The 23,039-nt window shown below is 40.4% G+C and overlaps 4 protein-coding genes across 4 annotated transcripts in view; all 4 read right to left on the bottom strand.

Annotated features, from left to right (window-relative positions):
* Positions 1-737: 737 nt before the first annotated feature.
* LOC145489280 (uncharacterized) lies at positions 738-3,112 on the bottom strand. Its single transcript, XM_081468244.1, has 3 exons — positions 2,309-3,112; positions 1,613-1,744; positions 738-846 (listed from the first exon to the last, which is right to left on the bottom strand). Exons 1-3 carry the CDS (start codon positions 2,494-2,496, stop codon positions 738-740), a joined length of 429 nt encoding a protein of 142 aa, XP_081324370.1. The 5' UTR covers positions 2,497-3,112.
* A 545-nt stretch (positions 3,113-3,657) lies between these two features.
* The window catches only part of LOC145490075 (uncharacterized), a 38,687-nt gene continuing 19,305 nt past the window's right edge, over positions 3,658-23,039 (bottom strand). The window contains exon 3 of the mRNA XM_081469183.1: positions 3,658-5,096. Within this exon, the coding sequence (XP_081325309.1) occupies positions 4,925-5,096 (172 nt within the window). The 3' untranslated portion in view covers positions 3,658-4,924. The remainder of the gene's footprint in view (positions 5,097-23,039) is intronic.
* On the bottom strand, positions 8,668-10,121 carry LOC145489966 (uncharacterized). Its single transcript, XM_081469057.1, has one exon. It carries the CDS (start codon positions 10,119-10,121, stop codon positions 9,072-9,074), a length of 1,050 nt encoding a protein of 349 aa, XP_081325183.1. The 3' UTR covers positions 8,668-9,071.
* LOC145489420 (uncharacterized) lies at positions 20,070-21,169 on the bottom strand. The gene has a single exon (XM_081468392.1). It carries the CDS (start codon positions 21,167-21,169, stop codon positions 20,120-20,122), a length of 1,050 nt encoding a protein of 349 aa, XP_081324518.1. The 3' UTR covers positions 20,070-20,119.

The following is a 23,039-nucleotide window of genomic DNA, read 5'->3' as shown; positions in this document are numbered from 1 at the left end:
TGCGAAAAAGACGCTCACTGACCGAATTACGAAACGATATTACGCATAGACTTACTTATAGTAAGGTACCGCGATTTGTCAGGATTTTGCGCCCAGGTCAATTTGCTTCTCGCCTCTGACAAATCGCTGGATGAAACAAGATACGTCGCAACCAACATGGTGGAATTAATGCCAGAACCCCTGTGACTTTATAACAGTAACAGAGTTTTCCGTCCTAACTAAAAGTTTCTTTTTATTTCCTAGTAAAATGGCTAAACACCGATGACGGTTTATACCGAGTTTGCAATCTAATCATTATAGTTTGCTTTATGTACAGATAATGGCTTACCCTGGAGCAGAACCTCCTTCGATATAAAGAGACTCTGCTCACAGGGTAATAATGGCTGTACATGACAGAAGCGTATTGAGGCTAGAAATTCAATACTTTTTGAAATTCACAATACTTTTAAGAAATGTTCCATGTGAAAGATATACACGAGGGTGTTTTATGCCGAGTAGCTCCGAGTACAACCACTGTCTCGTGCGGAAAAAGACATTAACCGAGGATTCTACAAATTGATTTTCTTTAACCTGCGATCAGGCGTTCTGTTTTCGACGAAGAACGCCTGATCGCAGTTTCTTTTTCTTTTATGCAAATATTTCTAGGTATTAAAATCTCTCTCTTCTCTTTAAACATTACATGGTGATTAATGAGAGAGTTTAAATACTTCAATTTTGGAAGATTTCCGTGATTCTCATTAGAGATTATATTTCTGTCGCAATTCATCTCTCCGTTTTCGTCTTTCCTCTCTTTGCGAAGCTCTTTCCTCTTCCCTTCCTCTCATGACGTCCAGTCGTATTTGGTTCCTACAACAGGAAACCAACTATTTTACAACCGAATTTACCATTCCTTTGCAAATTTCGTTGTCAATGTTTATTGTGCCCTTTCTTGGCAATTATTTAAATAATTAATTAAATATTTAATACTTGGGTCATCACTCGATATCTATGGCTTCAAGGCATTGATTGGTCACGCAACACTTGTATGTCAAACAAACGATAGAATACACTTTGCAATAGCCTCGGTTACGGAAGGACCATTATTTTTTGGAGGGGGGTTGGGGGTGGGGGGGGGGGGTGCTGGGTCAGTTTTCCGGTGCATGAATTTTTTTCTTTAGGTTGCGCATTATTTTTTAGGTGGTCAACATGTTGGGAAAGAATTTTTTAGCATCTAAACTCAAACTAACAATAGTAGAAGGTACTTGCTCGGTTTTTCCCCATGGCTCCCCTTGTACTATTTGTTTCCAGCAGTTTTAGCTGTAAATAAATGATTTTTTTGCAATTACCTACCCCCACTCCCCTCCAAAAAATAATGGCCCATCCCTTACCAGCCACTGCTCGGGGAAGTCTCTTCTCGGGGAGGAACGTAGATCACTTTCGAGAGAGCAGGGATGGGAGGGTGGGGAATGTAACCAACCAAACATAGGTCGTAAGGCAGGTTAGTTAAATTCATCTATCGATCAAATAATTATTTAAAGTGAGCTGGGAATCTGGAAGAACGACTGGGCAGCTGAGGAAAGGAAGGAAATAAAACGAGAAAATGAATGAACGAAACCAAGAAAATAAATCGTACCTTATTTCTTCGTCACTTGCCAGTGGTTTTTCCGAGCTTTTTCCAGAAAATCCCGCAAAACACGACGTTGCAGCAAACAAATTACCCGGGTCTTGTCCAATATATTCATTTTGATAAAAATAACCTCGTTTTCTGCGTTAATAAAAATATGATTCAGTACTTTAAAAAACGAAAGTTCCATTTAGTGATAAACAAAAGCAATAATGGTATCGTTAATGACAAAATCATTAAACACAAAATAAGGGAATCGCGTTTCCCATTTAAACGAAGCATCTTTACGCATTGAACAGTGGCTTTTAAGGACTTGCCCAAAGTAATATACCTGGACAACCGTAACATTTTACGCAATACATAGTGTTTCTGTTTCGTCACGTTGTACCGGAAGTTACAGTGGAAGGAGATTATCTATAAATATAAAATCCAAAATTTCAATGCAGTAAATGGGTTCTGACCTAACGTTTAAAAAGGTCGTCGAAATAGGAAAGCCGAGTCGAAAATCACAAAACATACAAGCTATATGTTCTGATTCGTCGTTAGAATTATTGCATCATGCAAATGCAATTGTTTGTTAATACTGGCAGGCTAAATACATCAATGTGCATTTCACAAACATGTATAAACTGACTAGTAGCCACCTTGTAGTTATTAACCGAGAAGGAGATAAGCTACCTATAGCTTAAACGTAGATTGACTCACATTTCTCCGTTCACATGCGTATAAACACCATGTCCGTGCTTTTTGTTCCATTTCCATTCACCCTTGTACATGTCGCCATTTTCGTATAGGTACGTCCCTTCTCCGTGCTTGAAACAAAGCAAGGTTCCACCATCGTATCGCTTGAAGCCTTCATAATCTTGCGGTTGCGAAGAAATGCATAACCCCATTTGCAAACGCTGAACTGTGATGCCAGTCTCTTGATTGTTAAGACCGTCAATGTTTGTTTGAGATTTTCGATGCGTGCGTGAAATATAACACGACGTAACATGTCGATTATTTCGATAGTGGATAAAAATCGATCATTGTCGATCGTTGTCGATACCAATCAATCGACAAATATCGGAAATCGATAAAAGTCGATTACACAATTTAGAGTATCGACTTTGTTCGATTATGATTGACTTTGATCGATTTTGATCGATTTCAATCGACAAGTATCGGAAATACAAAAAACGATGTATGGCGTAGGTATACGTAGGTTGCGGACTGGTACAACAGTCACAGGCGCAAGGAGAAGCAAGGGGCATACAAACTGGGTGAATTTAGCCAACCTAGCCGAGAGGGAGGAGAGTGGTAGCAGCTTGTATTTGTCAAATGTTGAACTGAGTAAAAACACTGATGAAATAAAATATCAATTTACTTCACTTTACTTCTTAATTACTTTGCTGGCCTCGATTTTATCCCGTATCTAGTCTAAACTTTGGTCCCCTCTGTCCCCCCGAAGAAACACGACTTCGAGTTCCCAGGATCTCTCATCTCCCCCGACTAGAGAGACCCTGGGAATTAGGTGTTATAGATCGCGATTTAGTTCAGCTGAAACTGTTAATCGATCATCTCTCGAGGTAATTTAAACATTCTATTCTGTAATGAAAAACAGACCACTTGGTTGTTCAGGTTTTTATAAGTTTATTGCCATACAGATTTACTTTAGAGCTGTTTACACTCGGCATAAAAAAAAGTTATTGGAGCTATTATTGCTTTGGTTACTTGAATTTCGTAGCTGATTGAAACATTTGTCTGCATTTTTGTCGATAAAATCGATAATCAGTTGAAAATCTTGTGATTATCGACAAATTTAACTTGTCGATTGACAATTATCGACAAATATCGAGTACTATCGACTTATCGACTACGTTTTCGATGATCGACTTTGATCGACATGTTACGTCCTGAATATAAACGCCGACACTTCTTCTTCCGGTAATAGCGTGACCGACGGGTCACATGAGGGGCTCTTCCCCGAAACGAAAAACACGATGGCGTCACGAGTTACGTTAATACAGACAGTGCTAAAAATAGCCTGGTTTCTACCAGAATTCCCCGTTGAACCGCATTTCCCGAAGGTCACTCAGTTTTTCGAAGAAGTCGTCGCTTTTTGGTATAGCGCAAAGTACAGGAAAACTCTCGCAACTATGGCTTGATACTTGGAATGCTTACGGGAACTAATCATATAGGAAGATCAAAGAGTTTTATGATCAGTTTACTTTTTACAATGTGAAAATACAACTACGATATTTAGGAAATGAACAAGTATGGAATTCCTCAATTTGATCATTGTCTCCCGTTTTAAAGTTCGGCTCCAAGACGCACGCATCCAGTCTTACACGGTAGGAATTTTTTTCAAAAAAACATTATTGCCTTTAATTAGCTCTTATTAACCGAGCAGGAGGTCTATATGGGAGAATCTTGACCGACGTCGTGAGTACAGACCGAACGCAGTGAGGTCTGTACACACGATCGAGGTCAAGATTCTCCCATACAGACCGACTTAGCTCGGTTAATAAGTTGTTTATTATATGGCAAAGAAGAAAACTTTAATTCGTTTAATGTAACTGGTTTGCTGACATTTTGCTTGCGAACGGCGATGAGCTTAACTTAAACCTGCGGAAATTTGCTCGTCCTCTTTACTTTTTTTTTTTGTCATCAGGCTTTTTGGCACTTCCATAAATGATTGAGAAGAAAATAAAAGAAAATGGTGAACATTTTTGTATTTTAGTTTGCTACTTTTTCAACGCAAAATGAAACCGGTCTAGATGCCGGTCTACGTAGATGGGAAAATCTAGACCGCGGTCAATATCGATTTCAGCCAATCAAATTCGTGAATTCGGTAGTTCCCAGTCCTTGTGAGACACAGCCATATAGTAATTAATGAAAAAAATATATGCATGTTTATTATACGGAAAATAACTTAACATTCTATTATTTTTTTTACAGGTTCTTTAAAATATTGGCTAAGGGTCGTAAATGTTAGTAGGGAGTTAAAGCTGTGACGACGGCGACTCCGAGGACAGCGCGTTGGAAAAAAGTGACCTTATATTTTACCTTCGAATTTCGCAATTGTATAGATCTGCTAGAACGCGCTCAAGCTAAACATGTAACGCCAGCGTTCAGTTACAAGTGAAAATACGAAAATTTAGCCGCCGTCGTTCGCGTTCTCCGAAATACGCTAAAAAACTTAGTCATTTTACAGAGGAAATGGCTCTGCTCATTTCAGTTTATGTTTAGCGACGTTGCCGTTGCCGTTTGCCAATCAGAGACGCTTCATAGATCTGTGAAAGGGTTACGTCAACAGAATGAAATGTTCCTGGTCTGATCTCAATCGTCTTCAAGCGGCTTGTTTTGGATTTCTTGGATCTTGGATATGTCCTGCATTTTTGGAGCTATTTTGTATTTCTCCGCTATGGCCTCTCGTCTTTTCTTCCTTTCCTTTCGATCCTTAGCTCTTTGATCTAACTGTTCTTTTTTGGCCTCTCTTTGTTCTTGATGTCTGCAACACCAAAGAGATAACCCGTGATAAAAATAAATGAGCTATGAATGCAAGTAGCAGTAAGGATTTATATTTGAAAATTCCCTCAAAGCTGACTTTTCAATAAGTAATAGTAATAGGACTGAGTGGAGTCCAATTCGGTCGGTAATCATACGAGTGATAACAAAATCGGACGACCGCGTAGCGGGAGTGCGATTTGTTTATGCACATGATTATAGACCGAATTGGACAACAGGAAGTCTTTTTAACAATTAATCATAAAATTTACAATTTCCGAGAAAAGAAGAATAGCCAAGTTTTGAAAGAAAGGGAAAATTTGCATTAAAAGACTACCAAAGGAGGCACAAATTGTTTAAATGTGACCAAGGTTGTGATTGGTTGATTTAAACTACAACTTTGAATGTGATTCGTTTATTGAACTGTCCGATGACAAACTGGCAAGTGAATTAGTGGAAAATAGGAGTTTTTTTTAAACCAATCACGATCGAGGAAATTGTAATTTTTATGATTAGTTTTAACATCGCTCTTCTGTGATGAAATTGCCTCGTTTCTGAGAACCCAGATCTCCCATGACCAAGCGTCAAACAGAGTGAGATCTGGGTAGGAGATAAGAAATTACCTGCTCTTAGCAGATCACAAAGAAATAATTCCCTCAGTCCCATAATAAGCACTTTATCGATTGCGTCCTGACGACTTCTCTCTGTGCTCTGACCCTTAACTTTTGATATGAGTCAGTACCGCAAGACGTGGAGGAAGAGCAACTTTCTCACAGAGGATTGGGGTTGAGTGAGCTAATGGCTTTTTGCGTACACCGCTGACTTCATGTTACTGAATTTTGCACGTTCATAAATCTATACTTCTATACTAATTCTTACAATAACTGTCTAATTTGTCGCGCGCTGATTGGCTCATTTTTATCATCAATAAGAGTACAGACGGATAAAATTTTAATTTATGCAAGCTTTCAAGTTCAACTCAGCTGTCAAACTGTCAACTTTTGAACCAATGAGATTTTATGGACTTTTTTAAGCGAGAAAAGCTATCGACAATGTTCGCGTCATTTTGAATAAAATTCACTTATCTTTGTTTACGGCAAGTTTACGGCGTCTTTTCCGCTCATTTAGTCCCGGCATTTGACCATTTTGGGGTCTTGTTATTGTAAAAAAACAACTTCACGTCAGCGGCTGCGGCTCGTGGTTCCACAGCCTCTTTGACAATGTTATGACGCAATTTATCATCAATAAGAGGACAGACGCATAAAAGACTGACGTCAATTTGTTAAGTAGACAAAATATAGTCTCGAATCCCTAATTTTTCGATTTTTCTGGCCGCCAATCCCGATAAACTAGTCAATTTTTAGTCGAGCCCTCTTGAGATGAAGATCATTTAATTCGTTATGACACTAAGCTTCAGGGCTCACAGTTACTGTACATTTGAACTTCAGAAAGCGGCTAAAGCCAAATGGAATTCTGATTTTCGAAGGATAAAGCACATACAGGGATTAAGGTAATTCCCCTGAAATAAAACTGTCAATAGATTTTTGTTCAAACTTTGTCCACTGAATATTTATCACATGAGAACTTTAATACTAAAATAAAAAAGGAGGTGCTCATGCTCGTTAAGCAGCAGTGAGGCATTGAAAATGTCCCATTTTAGCATTATTTAATGCTTATTACAAGAACGCATAAATATGGCTTGAAGCGCTCTCTTGATCAAGCGTTCCTATTGCACGCAAAAGCCGGCAGCAACACTTCGAAGTGGATCTCTCTTTCTGTGTTTTCAGTCCCGCTCGCCCGCACACTACTAACAAAACTTCTAACAGTCTGCAGGTGCAGTATCCATTCGGATTCTTTAAGAATTAAACGGCCGGTATTTTTAATTAGTTTTGAATTTCCCAAGGCTGAAAGTGATTTTGAGGTTATGTTTACAAAATTAAAACTGACATGACCAACGCTAGGGTCAGTGACGCCTACGTCTTTTTAATTTACTGACAACCCGCGTTCTTTTTTTCAACCTCCGCCCATGTGCTCGTCACCTTTGTACTTGCCCAGACCAGTTAATAGTACGAACGACTCTTATCATGTTACACATTGTTGTACATTGTAAATGTATAACATTGGTATATTGACGCTAGAAAATAACATTCTCGGGAAATGAGGTACAAGGTAAAGTCGTTAATTAATTGCTTGATTGATTTCATGCTGCACTTTTAACATGGCCTATATTTTGCCGCCAATTTTAGTTATTTTCAGAGGATTTTTTCAAATTGTCCGCAAAATCACAATAGCAACAGAATTGAGCCGTTTTAAACATCAGACATGCATAAGACAAGTTATTTCAACTTCGTGTAAAATTTGACTCCAATTACAGTCTTTTAAGACTTGCACGGTGCTTCGTTCTCACACCTCAATTTGAGCATCAGATCGGGCGAGAAACCGCCTTTTCACCGCATCTAATTAAGATTTTCGCAAATTAAAAAATCCCTGGAACGTTGAAATGTCCGAGCGAAGACAAATAAATAATAACGAACCAATGAAACGAGAAAACATTTGATATTCAAGTAATATATCAAGCATTCGAGACAGTGCTTCATCGGCTATCCAAACACCTCCAAAGTCGTCAAAAATACTCCTCTGCGCGTGGTACTTTCAACGCCCTTCTCGGTGTTTGGATATCCCAGTGAAACACTGTCTACCGTGTTTGATAGATTACTTGAATTTCTGTTCCTTTAGAAGGCTTTGCAGTGCGAAGAAAACCACTTTTCAACGAATGTCAGATTTAATGATCACTCCTCAATTCTCTTCCGTGTCTACTAAAGGATGGTTTGCGTTTATAAAGGAAAATAAAAATCTTCAAGCAATAAAAATAATATACAGCCGAACCTCCGATTGCGACCACCTCTCCTCAGCGACCAGTTTTCCAAAATACAAAACGTTTCCAAGTCAAATCACCATATTTGGAACCTCTTGTAAGCGATCACCTCTCGTAAGCGACCGCGACTACTTTTAGAGCTAAAAGTTTGAAATCTCTTTTGCCTTTTACCTCCCGTAAGCGACCACTTCATAGATATTAGAGCGAAAATTGGATAATAAGATGTTGTGATATTATCACATTCCTGGGTTGTACAGGGGACGGAAATTTATCAATGGCAAGTACCGGATTTTTTCTCAAAATTGAATAAAACAAGTCAGTCATGGGGTAAGTCTCTATAGTTACCATATGCTAATGTGGCAAAATTTTGACCCAATACGATGTTATCTCTCGTAAGCAACCACCTCCAGTAAACGACCACCTAGGCTTGACATTTTGGGTGGTCGCTTACGGGAGGCTCGACTGTAATTATACAAAATAAATGAGACGACATGGAAAACACTTCTCGAGCGTCAAAACCTCGCACATAATTTTTGACAAAGTTTCGGTTAAAAGCCACTGTCAAAGCTATCGATGGATAGAATTATACAACCATCTTTGCTGCATACCAAATATATAGTCTTTTTAAATATATTTGGTATTTCGACTCCAAACGCGAAAGATTGGCTCATTGCTTTGCCAGCTATTCTGTTCACAATGGTCATCCTTCTTGCGAAATACGTTGGCCAGCGGAACTGATATACAACTTCTCGGAAAGCAACCAAGAAAATCAAGGAACAACCAGAATGTGACCATTAAAAATTTGAATGTATAACTAACAATACTAAGAAATTCAATGCTTACACACTTTTACTTTACCAGTAGAGTTACATATTAAAGTTTTGAAGCCGTTGCATGCATTCTTTGCAATGTTGGCCGGCCCACAGGTATTGGTTTATCTGGAGAATGATCCAATCTCTTCAAAATTCTTCAGAAAAATATTCTCCAAAATGCCTCTTCCTCGCCGACAGCCTATTCGCAGGCCAAATTTTGTGAAGACGAAACACACGCACAACTTACATTTTGAATGTCCCAATCTTTTGAATGTCCCAATGCCAGAAAGGGTCAAGAATCACTAAGCAAATGCTTGTATGGAATAATGGGTTGATGGCGAGTAACATTGGCACAATACGACCTGGATCGTTCACTAAGGTATTTCGTCACTTTTGTTAGTTTCAACTGTTCAAATATCGCATGACTTCTTAGCTTTACAGGGGCCTCTTGTCTGATGTACTCGACAAATTCCCGCTCTCTGGCCGCCATCTCTAGCCGCCGGTTATCATCCCTACGATGTAGGGGATTTCCACCTGTGACTGGAGCAAAAAGAAGTGCTTGGCCACCAAATTTGACCTCAACGGCTATCATGGCTTGCCTATTACTACAAAAGACACATCCTCGTTCATAGTGTGTCGGATAGGGAAGGATATGTTCAATAGCTTTGTGATGGTAAGCGTTAAACAGTGCATCGTAGAATACTGTGGGAAGGACTAGCGATGCCGTTTCGTTTATACCACACGACTGTTTCCTGAATTTAAGAATATAGTCTGCTCCATGATGATCATAATCCAACACACCCACAACCGGTTCGTAATCTAACAGCCATGTCTCCACAGCGCGGAAAGGTGACAGCTTTTTCATCTCCGCAGGGGCAAATTTATTGTATTGGAGAGTCGTGTCGTCGTTTAAAAATATGTAGTAATGATAGCCCGGTCTTCTATCCATTGCGGCAAAGAAAAGTACATTTCGTCCAGATGCAAACAGGGTATTGGGATCAAACAAGTAACTCACATGTGATTGATTGTTTTCTTGGCACTTTGCTCGGTAACTTAGTACTATCACATCACAGTTGCAGGTCTGGGGATCACCAATGTGAGAAGATGAAGCCAAGTATGGAGGAAGGCATTGTTCAGTTTCCGTGAGATAAACAAATGGTTTTCGAGTTGTCGACACTGTGGTTCTGTGTATTGAATATTTGCGAAATACAGCTGAGAAGACATCTTCCACCCTTTCAGTGAAGGTCCCGATGACGTGCGTGTTGTTCACATGAACAAGAAAGCCGACGATTAAAATGGTACTAGTGGCCACTATAAAAAGGAAAACACCCTTAAACTTCATTTCACTGAAGGTTTTTGAATGAACATGGCAATGAAGGGATTTGAAAAATGAAATAAATGAAGCTAAATTATTGTCGAATATCGACCATTGCCAGGAAACGATTGTTGAATTATTCGGTCGTTCGATCTCTGCAGGCGGTACAACCTCGGACTACTACAAACTACTATAAAATGTGATCCGAAGTTATCGCGTTAGCTTGTGTCGTAAATTTGAGTTGAAATTTCAGAGATTAAATCATTACAAAAATGGTGTGTAGATAATATTCAGCCGGTTGTTTGGATCTTTGGCAATTAAATCATGCGTGCATTTCACTGTAGCCGGGTTTACAAAACTAAAATAATTGAAGATAAATTATTGTCGAATATCCACCATTGCTAGGAAACGAGTAATATATTATTCGGGGCGTTCGGGAGGCGTTAGATCTGGAGGCGTTAGATCTGAGATCCTGGGGGCGTTAGATCTCTACAGATGGTAACAGAAAAAAACTCTAACTACCCAGTACTACAAACTACTATTCAGAGGTCAGTAAGCAGTGTTGAAGATTTGGGTTGAGATAATGACAGAGATTTTAATCTTTCAGTTTAAAACTCATTTAGTACAAAAATGGTGTGTAGATACAAAAAACAACTGTAATGGCGAGCCGGTTCTCTTTCGGGATATAAATTCATGCCTGCAGGTTTCAGTATAAATTGTCATATTTAAATACGGACCTCCACCGATTAGCCTTAGTTTTTTCGTTGAAAGTCAACCATTATCTCCAATGTACATGGAAATATTATTTTTATTTGGATCAATTCGGTTTTTGTCATTTTTTACGGGGCGGTTTTCAAGGTGACCTGAAAGCTAGCTTATGAATGAATTAAATGTCGGACGCTTGCTAAAACGCGGTTTTTTTATTCCAACAAGTTCCATCATTCTTCGGTATTTTAAAGTTTTAACAATTATATTCTGTTGAAGGACGTTCGCGTTAATTGTTTCTACGCATCCTTACTGCGCACGCAAATTCACACACCACGTCATGCATGAGAGCGCGCGCTAAGGCCCAGTTCAGACGCCGAACTTTTCATGAGCCGAACCTAATACGTTGAATTAAGTACATGAAAAGTTCGGCGTTTGAATCAGTTAAGAACGGCTATTTAAATTTGGAACGGCTCAGCCGTTCTTCCCGCCTAGCTCAGCCGGGAATTTCGGCTTTGGAACGGCTTTGATTCAGAGGTCGAACTTTTCATGTGCCGAACCTAATGCATACAGGTGTGCATACACCTTGCCTGAAAACCGCTGATGTTTCGATGTGTTTTGGCTCAAACTAAATTAAGTTCGACGTCTGAGTCAACAGGCGTACTTTTGATAATTTGGGTCGGTCCAAATTCGAATTAAGTTCGGCTCATGAAAAGTTCGGCGTCTGAACTGGGCCTAAGTAATAAAATGAATAATGATAGGGCAGATGGCCATTGCTATAGCTGGGTTTCACGTGACGTCACTAAAATTCAAACTACAAAACCAGGGGGGGCTGGCAGCTACCTCTGATCTCGCCGCTTTTCTGGTTCCTATGATCGCCCCAGTAAAGAAATCTGTCAATCATTTGAGAACCGTAACGAGCATGCGCATAACACGAAAATAACGCGACTAAACTGAAACATGTTTCGCCGCCATTTTTGTTCAGGATTTGCCTTCGATTCGATAACTTTTTATTCGCTGTTAGCAATTTACGACAGCTCTGAGACAATCAGGATTAAGGGAATGAAGGACCAGCTTTGTGCTATTTTCCTGGCGAGCGTGGTTGCATTCTCGGTTGCCTGGAGAGGTTTCCCCGTCTCAGAAAGAGAACGAAGCTGAAGTTTTTATTTTGCTGTGGAAATTTCAAGGTTTATTACCTTCTATCTTCGCACCGACCAATTATTCTTCTCTAATTTCTGTGGAAAATAGCGATGTCGAACTGTTTCATGTCTGCCATTCAAGATATATCGCGAAGCCTCCTAACATAAGTCTTTAAAATATTCTCAACTGTTCAGAGCTGTACCTTTAAACTGGAGCTTACATTAAACAAGCTTTTCTGTCGAAAGTTTTTTCCGTCTTAACTTACTCTCTTATGAAAGACTGCAATTACGCTATGATTTTCCTGTAATATGTTGAGTCTGAACACTTTTTTTCGAGTTATTTAAATCATGAAACTTGAAGGCAGTTGCAGTTCAGTCAACAACATTGGAAATAGCTACCGGTTTGCATGTCTCGATAATACAGTGATAAATTATGGAGGGTTTGAAACCTCCATCCTTTACTGTTCAGTACCAATGTGAATTCGCAAATTTGAAATCATTTTTCTGCTTCTGCATATGGGAATGTCCAAAATGGACTATTTGCTAGGCACAGACTCAATGTGAACCCTTACTAGGTTGAGGTGTTTCATTTACAAGTTATTGACCCGTGAAAATAAAGAAAGCAGCTGCTCACATGCTTTGGCATGATTTGCACTGGTGATAAGCATCAATTTTATTTGTGTGGTGGGGGAAAGCTCTGTAATACTTCTGGATATCAAAATCGGGCTGCCATATACTCACCCAGGGAAGGCAAATGAGCCATGTTACCTGTAGTTGAGTGCTAGTAATGAGGGAGGCAGGTAAAATGGTCATTCATCCAGACAACTAACTTTAACTTGGGCAAACCTGTGTCAACAGAATCTCCACAATATTTGAAATAGGCCAATTTTGAGACTTGGCTTTAGGGCTTTCGAGAATAACAAGAAAAGACATCAAGCGCAGGGATCAGTAACAGTCATTTAGCCCCCAAGTCTATTAGCCCCTAACCATTTAAACCACAACCAGAAATTGATAAGCCCCCATCCAGAAATTAAAAAAAACTGTATATTTCTTGTTTTTTAAGCATGAGTAAGGGGCTAATCAACTTGTGGTTGGGGGCCAACTGGCTAGTGGCTAATCAAATGACCGGTAACCAAAGGATCAGGTTTGTTTTATTCCTCTAAGGCAAAAAGATGAATAAGGATGTTAATATATCAAATTTGGTCTCAAGTGTTGATTATCAATGGCTTGTCCCTGTAAAGGAAGGATAGCTAAATAAGACAATAAGGAAGACTAATATAAAGTCAGATGAATGAAGTTTTTAATAGTACTTGTCTCGAATGACAATTCTTAGTGCAAGAGCGGAGCATGAACCCTTTGAAAACTGATTGAGAGGTGGCATAAAAAATTAGTGCCACGGAAAGGGCTACAGAAAGAGCAACAAAATGTGGTGGTAAAGTCTAACTTCCTACATACTCTCCATTTCAACGACTTGACTGGACCCATTATTTAAGCCGTTAAGTCAAGAATACCAAAACAAAAGTCTAAGGATGACTATGAAGAAACAAAACCAATCAACGACACAATTATTGTCGTAAACAAAGAGATGGTGATGAATTCTCAATTCTGCCGAGGGACCCATCCAGTATTCACTTTCATAAATAATGCCAAAATGCTTTGCCTGAAACTGAAACAGTCCTCTTGTAGTAACGTAACAGAAACGCGCCATAAGAAACCTGCTTTAACCCTGTCAGTTAAACGCAACCAAAAAGGGTCACGAAGCTATTAAGCTGATCAAAATAAGCAACCCTTACCATCAGGGAGTCCGAAAATATAGAAATACTTCAGTTTATCCCGCCGATAGGACACCGCTACAAAAAATGCTCGAATGAAATATTCATCCCTGCAATCTGGCTCACACTGTGGAGTTCCCGCTCGCAGGTTTACGTTGGAATATTTATCCCCGATGCCTCGATCAAAATGTCCAAGATTTAGATGTAGGGCAACTGGAACTTTTTCTTAGAGGTTTGAACGTGAAATATGCAGGACGTTTACAAAACTTTACAAACGCATCCCGCTCACGGAAGTCCGCCATGTTTGTTTTCCACAACCCAATACTTAGTCTCGCTCGGCCAAATTTCTTAACTGGGGCGATCATAGAAACTCGGTTCCAGGCCTCGCTGTTTCCCCCTCCTGTACAAAACCATTGATCTTCCTGAGATTTTACTTTAATGATGTATAAGAGCTGCTGAAAACTAATATTCGGACAAATTTTCGCTCCGAATGGGTTCTTGGTTTTGTGATGCACTACGCTTGAATTTCTAAGCTTTTGCGTGACGCGGCATGTGATTTATGCTAACACATCTTGTGTTAGCACGTGGAGTCTCTCGAGACCCCAGTTGGAATATATATAAGGAGTAAATAGTTTGATATATTCATCAAGTGCGACACTACTCGACGGTGCTTGTAGTTTTCTTGTTTGTTTCATCGTGTTTGAGATGCCCTCGAGTCTCCAAACTTCGAAGAACCCTAAAGAGTCTGCTACGGAGGACGTTTTCGAACGTTTTAAAACGTACCTTGACCACAAGATTGAAAATCTCTCGTCGGGATTAAGCTCGCAATCGTCAAGTGAAACTGGAAAATTGCAAAGAGCGTCTGAGGCCGGCAAGCTTAAGTTCTAAGGCAACAAAGACCAGTTTCTGTTTAACTCCGAACTTCAGGCGACGGTAGACGAAGCCGCTAATTTTCTTGGCTTGCGCGACGTCGACAAAGCTGCTGAAAAGGTTGAGGACTTAAGAAAAAGTTTGCGACATCGTCAGAAGATCATAAAACTGGCAGACAAGAGCGAAGCAGGTTGGCTTGCGGTGAAGGAATACGAGGCGGAGGAGTTAGCTAGTGATTCGGACGATGAGAAGAGGAGCAGGAAGGCGCAGGAGAGGGCTTTGAAGAAGAAGAAGCAAAATGCTTTTAAGAAATCCGAGAAGAATAAGACCCCTCAGCGCTCATACTTCTCGCGCTGCTGACGACCGGTCTCTTTTTCGAGGTATGCTCCTTGCCCTTTCTTTGTTTTTTCAACGTAGCAGGCAGGTGCTCTCACTCTGCCTGCCTTACAGTCTTGTGTATTTGTGTTATGCTTCAGCGTTCCGGAGAAGGAAAATGATTTTCCTTCGTACGAACGGAGTGAGGGAGAAGGAAAATGTATTTTCCTTCGGAAGTTCAGCGTGAGCACGCATGTGATTTATGCTAACACATCTTGTGTTAGCACGTGGAGTCTCTCGAGACCCCAGTTGGAATATATATAAGGAGTGAATAGTTTGATATATTCATCAAGTGCGACACTACTCGACGGTGCTTGTAGTTTTCTTGTTTGTTTTGTTTATTTTTTCCACGTTTTTATTTTTTCTTTAGTGAAGGTTTTCTGCTGTGCGTTCTTTGTTTTTTCGTTTTTCAGGCCGTAGAATGCCTTCTCCCGCAGACATCTGCTTCAGATGCGGAAAGAGAGGTCATTGGAGTTCAAGTTGCGGGAGGCTCAGCGACGGTCCTGGATTCGGGAATTACAGAAACACAACCAGACTTGGCTCAGGCAGTACATCTGGAGAGCAATCCCGCAGACCAGACGAGCGACAGTCAACTATTTGAACATGATGATGCGGTCGGATGTTTCGAAGATATCATTAAGGTAGAAGACTTGTTTTTGCCTTCTTTTGAGGTAGAGTCTGGTTCACTGGTCCCTGGTACAGTTCCGCCAGGTGTTAAGGGGAGACTTAAAGCTCATGTTCTGTTTTGGGAGAAGATTGGCGCACCACCTTTTATCATCGACTGTATTAGAGAAGGTTACAAAATTCCGTTTTATGTTTCTCCGCCTCCAGCAGAATTTAGTAATAATCGTTCTGGTTTAGAACATTCCGAGTTCGTTCACTCAGCTATTCTTGAGTTGCTTTCCTCGGGAAGAGTTTGTCAAGTTCCGAAGAGTTGCCTCAGGCAACGTTATCAATCCGCTTTCTGTTTCGGTTCAAAGTTGTGGGAAAAGACGTTTGATTTTGGATTGAAGGTACATCAATCACCACGTTTTTAAGCAAAAATTCAAGTTCGAGGACTGGAGAGTTGGGCTAGACTATTTTGAGAAAGGTAGCTACTTCACCAAATTTGACCTCAAAAGTGGATATCATCATTTGGATATTTTTCCAGAACACCAGCCATTCCTCGGTTTTAGCTGGGTGATGTCTGATGGGGAACCTAGTTTCTTTATGTTTACAGTTCTCCCGTTTGGTTTATCTTCGGCGCCTTACATTTTCACCAAGCTGCTCAGACCTTTAGTAAAGCATTGGAGATCTCAGGGAATACGTGCCGTTGTTTACCTCGATGATGGTTTTGACGTTGAGTCTACTGAGTCGTCGAGCCAAATTCATTCGAACATTCTTAGATCAGACCTTGCCGCGGCGGGCTTCATATCTAATGACGACAAGTCAGTTTGGGTTCCTGTACAATTTATTGTTTGGCTTGGTATTGTTTGAAATGGGATTCAAGGAAACATTAGCATTACTGAGTCAAGAATAGATAAGGCCTTGTCCCACATTGACAGCGCCCTACAACCTCGTGCGTTATCAGCAAGAAGTTTGGCTTCCATTGTTGGAAAGATCATATCTATGAGTCCCGTTTTAGGAAACCTCGCTCGAACTATGACCAGGCATTGTCAGATGTCTGTGGCTGCCGCCCAAGATTGGGATAGTGTATTTTTGCTTGATAGATACTGTGTAGTTGAACTTGAGTTTTGGAAGAACAATCTTCGTTCCGTTAACACGAGAAGCGTGTCTGATTCGGTCACTCCATTTGTTTCTATTTATTCAGATGCAAGTGATGTTGCTTGCGCTGGCCATATTGACGGGAAAGATATTTGTGCTCATAGGACGTTTACTGAGGCTGAACGTCAGGAGAGTTCCACTTACCGTGAATTATTAGCTGTACAGTTCGTCCTTAGTTCATTCAGTTCTTTTCTGCCTAATTCAAGAGTCAAGTGGTTTACCGATAACCAGGGGGCCGCAAGAATTGCGCAAGTGGTTAGTATGCACTTTAATCTTCACAAGTTAGCTTTTGATATTTTTTCGCTATGCTTTAAATTGGGAATTGTTTTGGACATTCAGTGGGTGCTCCGATCTCTCAATGATAAGGCGGATTACCTCAGCAAGATAATTGATTATGACGATTGGGAACTTGCCCCCGAGTTTTTTCAGCAGCTAGACGGTCTTTGGGGGCCATACACTGTGGATTGTTTTGCCTCTCACTACAACAAAAAAGTTCCAAAATATTTTTCAAGATTCTGGAACCCTGCGACGTCAGGTGTGGATGCGTTTTTCCAGGACTAGCGAGGCGAAAATTGTCTACTTGTACCACCGATTCCAATTTTGTCTAACGTTCTCATTTTCATGTTTAGTTCTCGTGCCAGTGGAACGTTAATTGCACCGCATTGGCCGTCTGCTCCTTTTTGGCCACTGTTGGTCAATAGGTTTTGGAGTTTTGTTGTTGATTACGCATTCTTCGAAGGTGCGCTAGCGTTGCGTTTAGGGCGCAACATTAACTCGCTGTTAGGCTCGTCAAGTTGGAATGGTTTTATCATCGCTGTCAAACTTAATTTTTCTGACAGTGTCATCACAAACCAACTGGATCGTACTTAAACATTATACACGCTGTGTTATTGTATTACAGTTTTTCAAGCCTTTTTTGGCAGTCCTTGGAGCCGGTTGGCATCAGGTTCTAGCCGGATGGCAGCGAACCCTTTTAGCCGTTTGGCTTTATGGTCTAGCCGGATGGCAGCGGACTTTGGCCGGTTGGCTATGGATTTTTTCTTAAACTTTTCGCCGGCGCTAAATCGGCATAAGCACATCCCCTTCCCTCTATTTTATATTATCTCTTAGTATTTTTGCTTCCTTAGGATTTGACTGAAGCCACTTCTTGGGGACGGACCTGTGTTGCCAAAAGGCGTTTAATGCTGAAGCAAGTTTTATCGTCTAAGGCTAATTCTTCTGTTAAAAAGTATGTCGCTCAATATAGACTTTTCTGTCTTTATATGAAGTCCAGAGGCCTAAGATTGGTTTTGCCTTGTGATAGTTTACTTATATCTGAATACCTGTCTAGTCTTCACGAAACCAAAAAATCATATGCTGTTGTTTTGTCTGCGTTTTGTGCGTTAAAATGGGTCCATGATCTCATTCCACACGGGATACAAGGTAATCCAGTTGATTCTGCACTATCTCGCAACATTGTGGAGGCTAGTAAACGTGTATTTAGCAGACCAGTCAGAAAAAAGGAGCCTATTACTCCTGATATGATACGTCGAATTTGTATTAAGTTTGCTTATGAAGGCTGTAATCTTAGTGGTTTACGTACAGCATTAATTTTTGTTTTAGGCTTTTATGGCCTCTTCAGGGTTAATGAGCTTTTGGATATACAGGCTTCGGGTATTGTAGTTTTTGATGATCATCTAGAGATTAATGTTAAGCATAGCAAAACTGATCAATGTAGGCAAGGCAATATTGTGTTTATTTCTAAAAGTGGTGGTCTTGCATGTCCTCATTCATTATTAGCCCGTTATTTTTCAGCAGCAAGTATTGATCTAAGCTCATCTGCTCACATTTTTAGAACCCTTAAATTTGTCAAGAAGGGCAATTTGTATACTCTAGGCCCTAGGAGACTAAGTTATACTAGGTGTAGAGAGCTAATTAAAGAATCGCTTTCAGCTATAGGGATTAACTTCATCCCTTATAGTACTCATAGCCTTAGATCAGGCGGTGCTACCTTTATAGCAGACAATCTTATGAAATCAGGTGCCTCTGATAGGTTATTAATGCTTCACGGGCGATGGAAATCAGAGAAAGCTAAGAATATGTATGTTAAAGATTCTCTGGAAAGTACGTTACAACCAACTAAATATTTTCCTACTTAGGCTTTTTGAGTCGTAAAGATGTAGCCAGTTTTCCCTCCTCACATTGTTTGTACTTATTTGCCTAGCTTAGTGTGAAATGAATTAAAGTATCGTCGGGCAGGTGCCCTCACTCTGCCTGCCTTACAGTCTTGTGTATTTGTGTTATGCCTCAGCGTTCTGGAGAAGGAAAATGATTTTCCTTCGTACGAACGAAGTGAGGGAGAAGGAAAGATGTTTCTGTTGGTTTCCGGCCGCCATGCTAGTGCCCATACGGATGGGCACCAGCATGGCGTCTCCATACAAATCTCTATTAGTTTGGGTAAAAAGTTTGAAATCTCTTTTGCCTTTTACCTCCCGTAAGCGACCACTTCATAGATATTAGAGCGAAAATTGGATAATAAGATGTTGTGATATTATCACACTCCTGGGTTGTACAGGGGACGGAAATTTATCAATGGCAAGTACCGGATTTTTTCTCAAAATTGAATAAAACAAGTCAGTCATGGGGCAAGTCTCTATAGTTACCATATGCTAATGTGGCAAAATTTTGACCCAATATGGTGTTATCTCTCGTAAGCAACCACCTCCCGTAAACGACCACCTAGGCTTGACATTTTGGGTGGTTGCTTACGGGAGGCTCGACTGTGATTATACAAATAAATGAGACGACATGGAAAACACTTCTCGAGCGTCAAAACCTCGCACATAATTTTTGACAAAGTTTCGGTTAAAAGCCACTGTCAAAGCTATCGATGGATAGAATTATACAACCATCTTTGCTGCATACCAAATATATAGTCTTTTTAAATATATTTGGTATTTCGACTCCAAACGCGAAAGATCGGCTCATTGCTTTGCCAGCTATTCTGTTCACAATGGTCGTCCTTCTTGCGAAATACGTTGGCCAGCGGAACTGATATACAACTTCTCGGAAAGCAACTAAGAAAATCAAGGAACAACCAGAATGTGACCATTAAAAATTTGAATGTATAACTAACAATACTAAGAAATTCAATGCTTACACACTTTTACTTTACCAGTAGAGTTACATATTAAAGTTTTGAAGCCGTTGCATGCATTCTTTGCAATGTTGGCCGGCCCACAGGCATTGGTTTATCTGGAGAATGATCCAATCTCTTCAAAATTCTTCAGAAAAATATTCTCCAAAATGCCTCTTCCTCGCCGACACCCTATTCGCAGGCTAAGTTTTGTGAAGACGAAACACACGCACAACTTACATTTTGAATGTCCCAATCTTTTGAATGTCCCAATGCCAGAAAGGGTCAAGAATCACTAAGCAAATGCTTGTATGGAATAATGGGTTGATGGCGAGTAACATTGGCACAATACGACCTGGATCGTTCACTAAGGTATTTCGTCACTTTTGTTAGTTTCAACTGTTCAAATATCGCATGACTTCTTAGCTTTACAGGGGCCTCTTGTCTGATGTACTCGACAAATTCCCGCTCTCTGGCCGCCATCTTTAGCCGCCGATTATCATCCCTACGATGTAGGGGATTTCCACCAGCGACTGGAGCAAAAAGGAGTGCTTGGCCACCAAATTTGACCTCAACGGCTATCATGGCTTGCCTATTACTACAAAAAACACATCCTCGTTCATACTGTGTCGGATAGGGAAGGATATGTTCAATAGCTTTGTGATGGTAAGCGTTAAACAGTGCATCGTAGAATACTGTGGGAAGGACTAGCGATGCCGTTTCGTTTATACCACACGACTGTTTCCTGAATTTAAGAATATAGTCTGCTCCATGATGATCATAATCCAACACACCCACAACCGGTTCGTAATCTAACAGCCATGTCTCCACAGCGCGGAAAGGTGACAGCTTTTTCATCTTCGCAGGGGCAAATTTATTGTAATGGAGAGTCGTGTCGTCGTTTAAAAATATGTAGTAATGATAGCCCGGTCTTCTATCCATTGCGGCAAAGAAAAGTACATTTCGTCCAGATGCAAACAGGGTATTAGGATCAAACAAATAACTCACATGTGATCGATTGTTTTCTTGGCACTTTGCTCGGTAACTTAGTACTATCACATCACAGTTGCAGGTCTGGGGATCACCAATGTGAGAAGATGAAGCCAAGTATGGAGGAAGGCATTGTTCAGTTTCCGTGAGATAAACAAATGGTTTTCGAGTTGTCGACTCTGTGGTTCTGTGTATTGAATACTTGCGAAATACAGCTGAGAAGACATCTTCCGCCCTTTCAGTGAAGGTCCCGATGACGTGCGTGTTGTTCACATGAACAAGAAAGCCGACGATTAAAATGGTAGTAGCGGCCACTATAAAAAGGAAAACACCCTTAAACTTCATTTCACTGAAGGTTTTTGAATGAACATGGCAATGAAGGGATTTGAAAAATAAAATAAATGAAGCTAAATTATTGTCGAATATCGACCATTGCCAGGAAACGATTGTTGAATTATTCGGTCGTTCGATCTCTGCAGGCGGTACAACCTCGGACTACTACAAACTACTATAAAATGTGATCCGAAGTTATCGCGTTAGCTTGTGTCGAAAATTTGAGTTGAAATTTCAGAGATTAAATCATTACAAAAATGGTGTGTAGATAATATTCAGCCGGTTGTTTGGATCTTTGGCAATTAAATCATGCGTGCATTTCACTGTAGCCGGGTTTACAAAACTAAAATAATTGAAGATAAATTATTGTCGAATATCCACCATTGCTAGGAAACGAGTAATATATTATTCGGGGCGTTCGGGAGGCGTTAGATCTGGAGGCGTTAGATCTGAGATCCTGGGGGCGTTAGATCTCTACAGATGGTAACAGAAAAAAACTCTAACTACCCAGTACTACAAACTACTATTCAGAGGTCAGTAAGCAGTGTTGAAGATTTGGGTTGAGATAATGACAGAGATTTTAATCTTTCAGTTTAAAACTCATTTAGTACAAAAATGGTGTGTAGATACAAAAAACAACTGTAATGGCGAGCCGGTTCTCTTTCGGGATATAAATTCATGCCTGCAGGCTTCAGTATAAATTGTCATATTTAAATACGGACCTCCACCGATTAGCCTTAGTTTTTTCGTTGAAAGTCAACCATTATCTCCAATGTACATGGAAATATTATTTTTATTTGGATCAATTCGGTTTTTGTCATTTTTTACGGGGCGGTTTTCAAGGTGACCTGGAAGCTAGCTTATGAATGAATTAAATGTCGGACGCTTGCTAAAACGCGGTTTTTTATTCCAACAAGTTCCATCATTCTTCGGTATTTTAAAGTTTTAACAATTATATTCTGTTGAAGGACGTTCGCGTTAATTGTTTCTACGCATCCTTACTGCGCACGCAAATTCACACACCACGTCATGCATGAGAGCGCGCGCTAAGGCCCAGTTCAGACGCCGAACTTTTCATGAGCCGAACCTAATACGTTGAATTAAGTACATGAAAAGTTCGGCGTTTGAATCAGTTAAGAACGGCTATTTAAATTTGGAACGGCTCAGCCGTTCTTCCCGCCTAGCTCAGCCGGGAATTTCGGCTTTGGAACGGCTTTGATTCAGAGGTCGAACTTTTCATGTGCCGAACCTAATGCATACAGGTGTGCATATACCTTGCCTGAAAACCGCTGATGTTTCGATGTGTTTTGGCTCAAACTAAATTAAGTTCGACGTCTGAGTCAACAGGCGTACTTTTGATAATTTGGGTCGGTCCAAATTCGAATTAAGTTCGGCTCATGAAAAGTTCGGCGCCTGAACTGGGCCTAAGTAATAAAATGAATAATGATAGGGTAGATGGCCATTGCTATAGTTGGTTTTCACGTGACGTCACTAAAATTCAAACTACAAAACCAGGGGGGGCTGGCAGCTACCTCTGATCTCGCCGCTTTTCTGGTTCCTATGATCGCCCCAGTAAAGAAATCTGTCAATCATTTGAGAACCGTAACGAGCATGCGCATATCGCGAAAATAACGCGACTAAACTGAAACATGTTTCGCCGCCATTTTTGTTCAGGATTTGCCTTCGATTCGATAACTTTTTATTCGCTGTTAGCAATTTACGACAGCTCTGAGACAATCAGGATTAAGGGAATGAAGGACCAGCTTTGTGCTATTTTCCTGGCGAGCGTGGTTGCATTCTCGGTTGCCTGGAGAGGTTTCCCCGTCTCAGAAAGAGAACGAAGCTGAAGTTTTTATTTTGCTGTGGAAATTTCAAGGTTTAT

This window comes from Orbicella franksi, chromosome 6 (assembly GCF_964199315.1).
Source record: "Orbicella franksi chromosome 6, jaOrbFran1.1, whole genome shotgun sequence".
NCBI classification, from domain to species: domain Eukaryota; kingdom Metazoa; phylum Cnidaria; class Anthozoa; order Scleractinia; family Merulinidae; genus Orbicella; species Orbicella franksi.
Note: the sequence above shows the minus strand (reverse complement) of the source record. Positions and strands in the feature narration are given on the sequence as shown.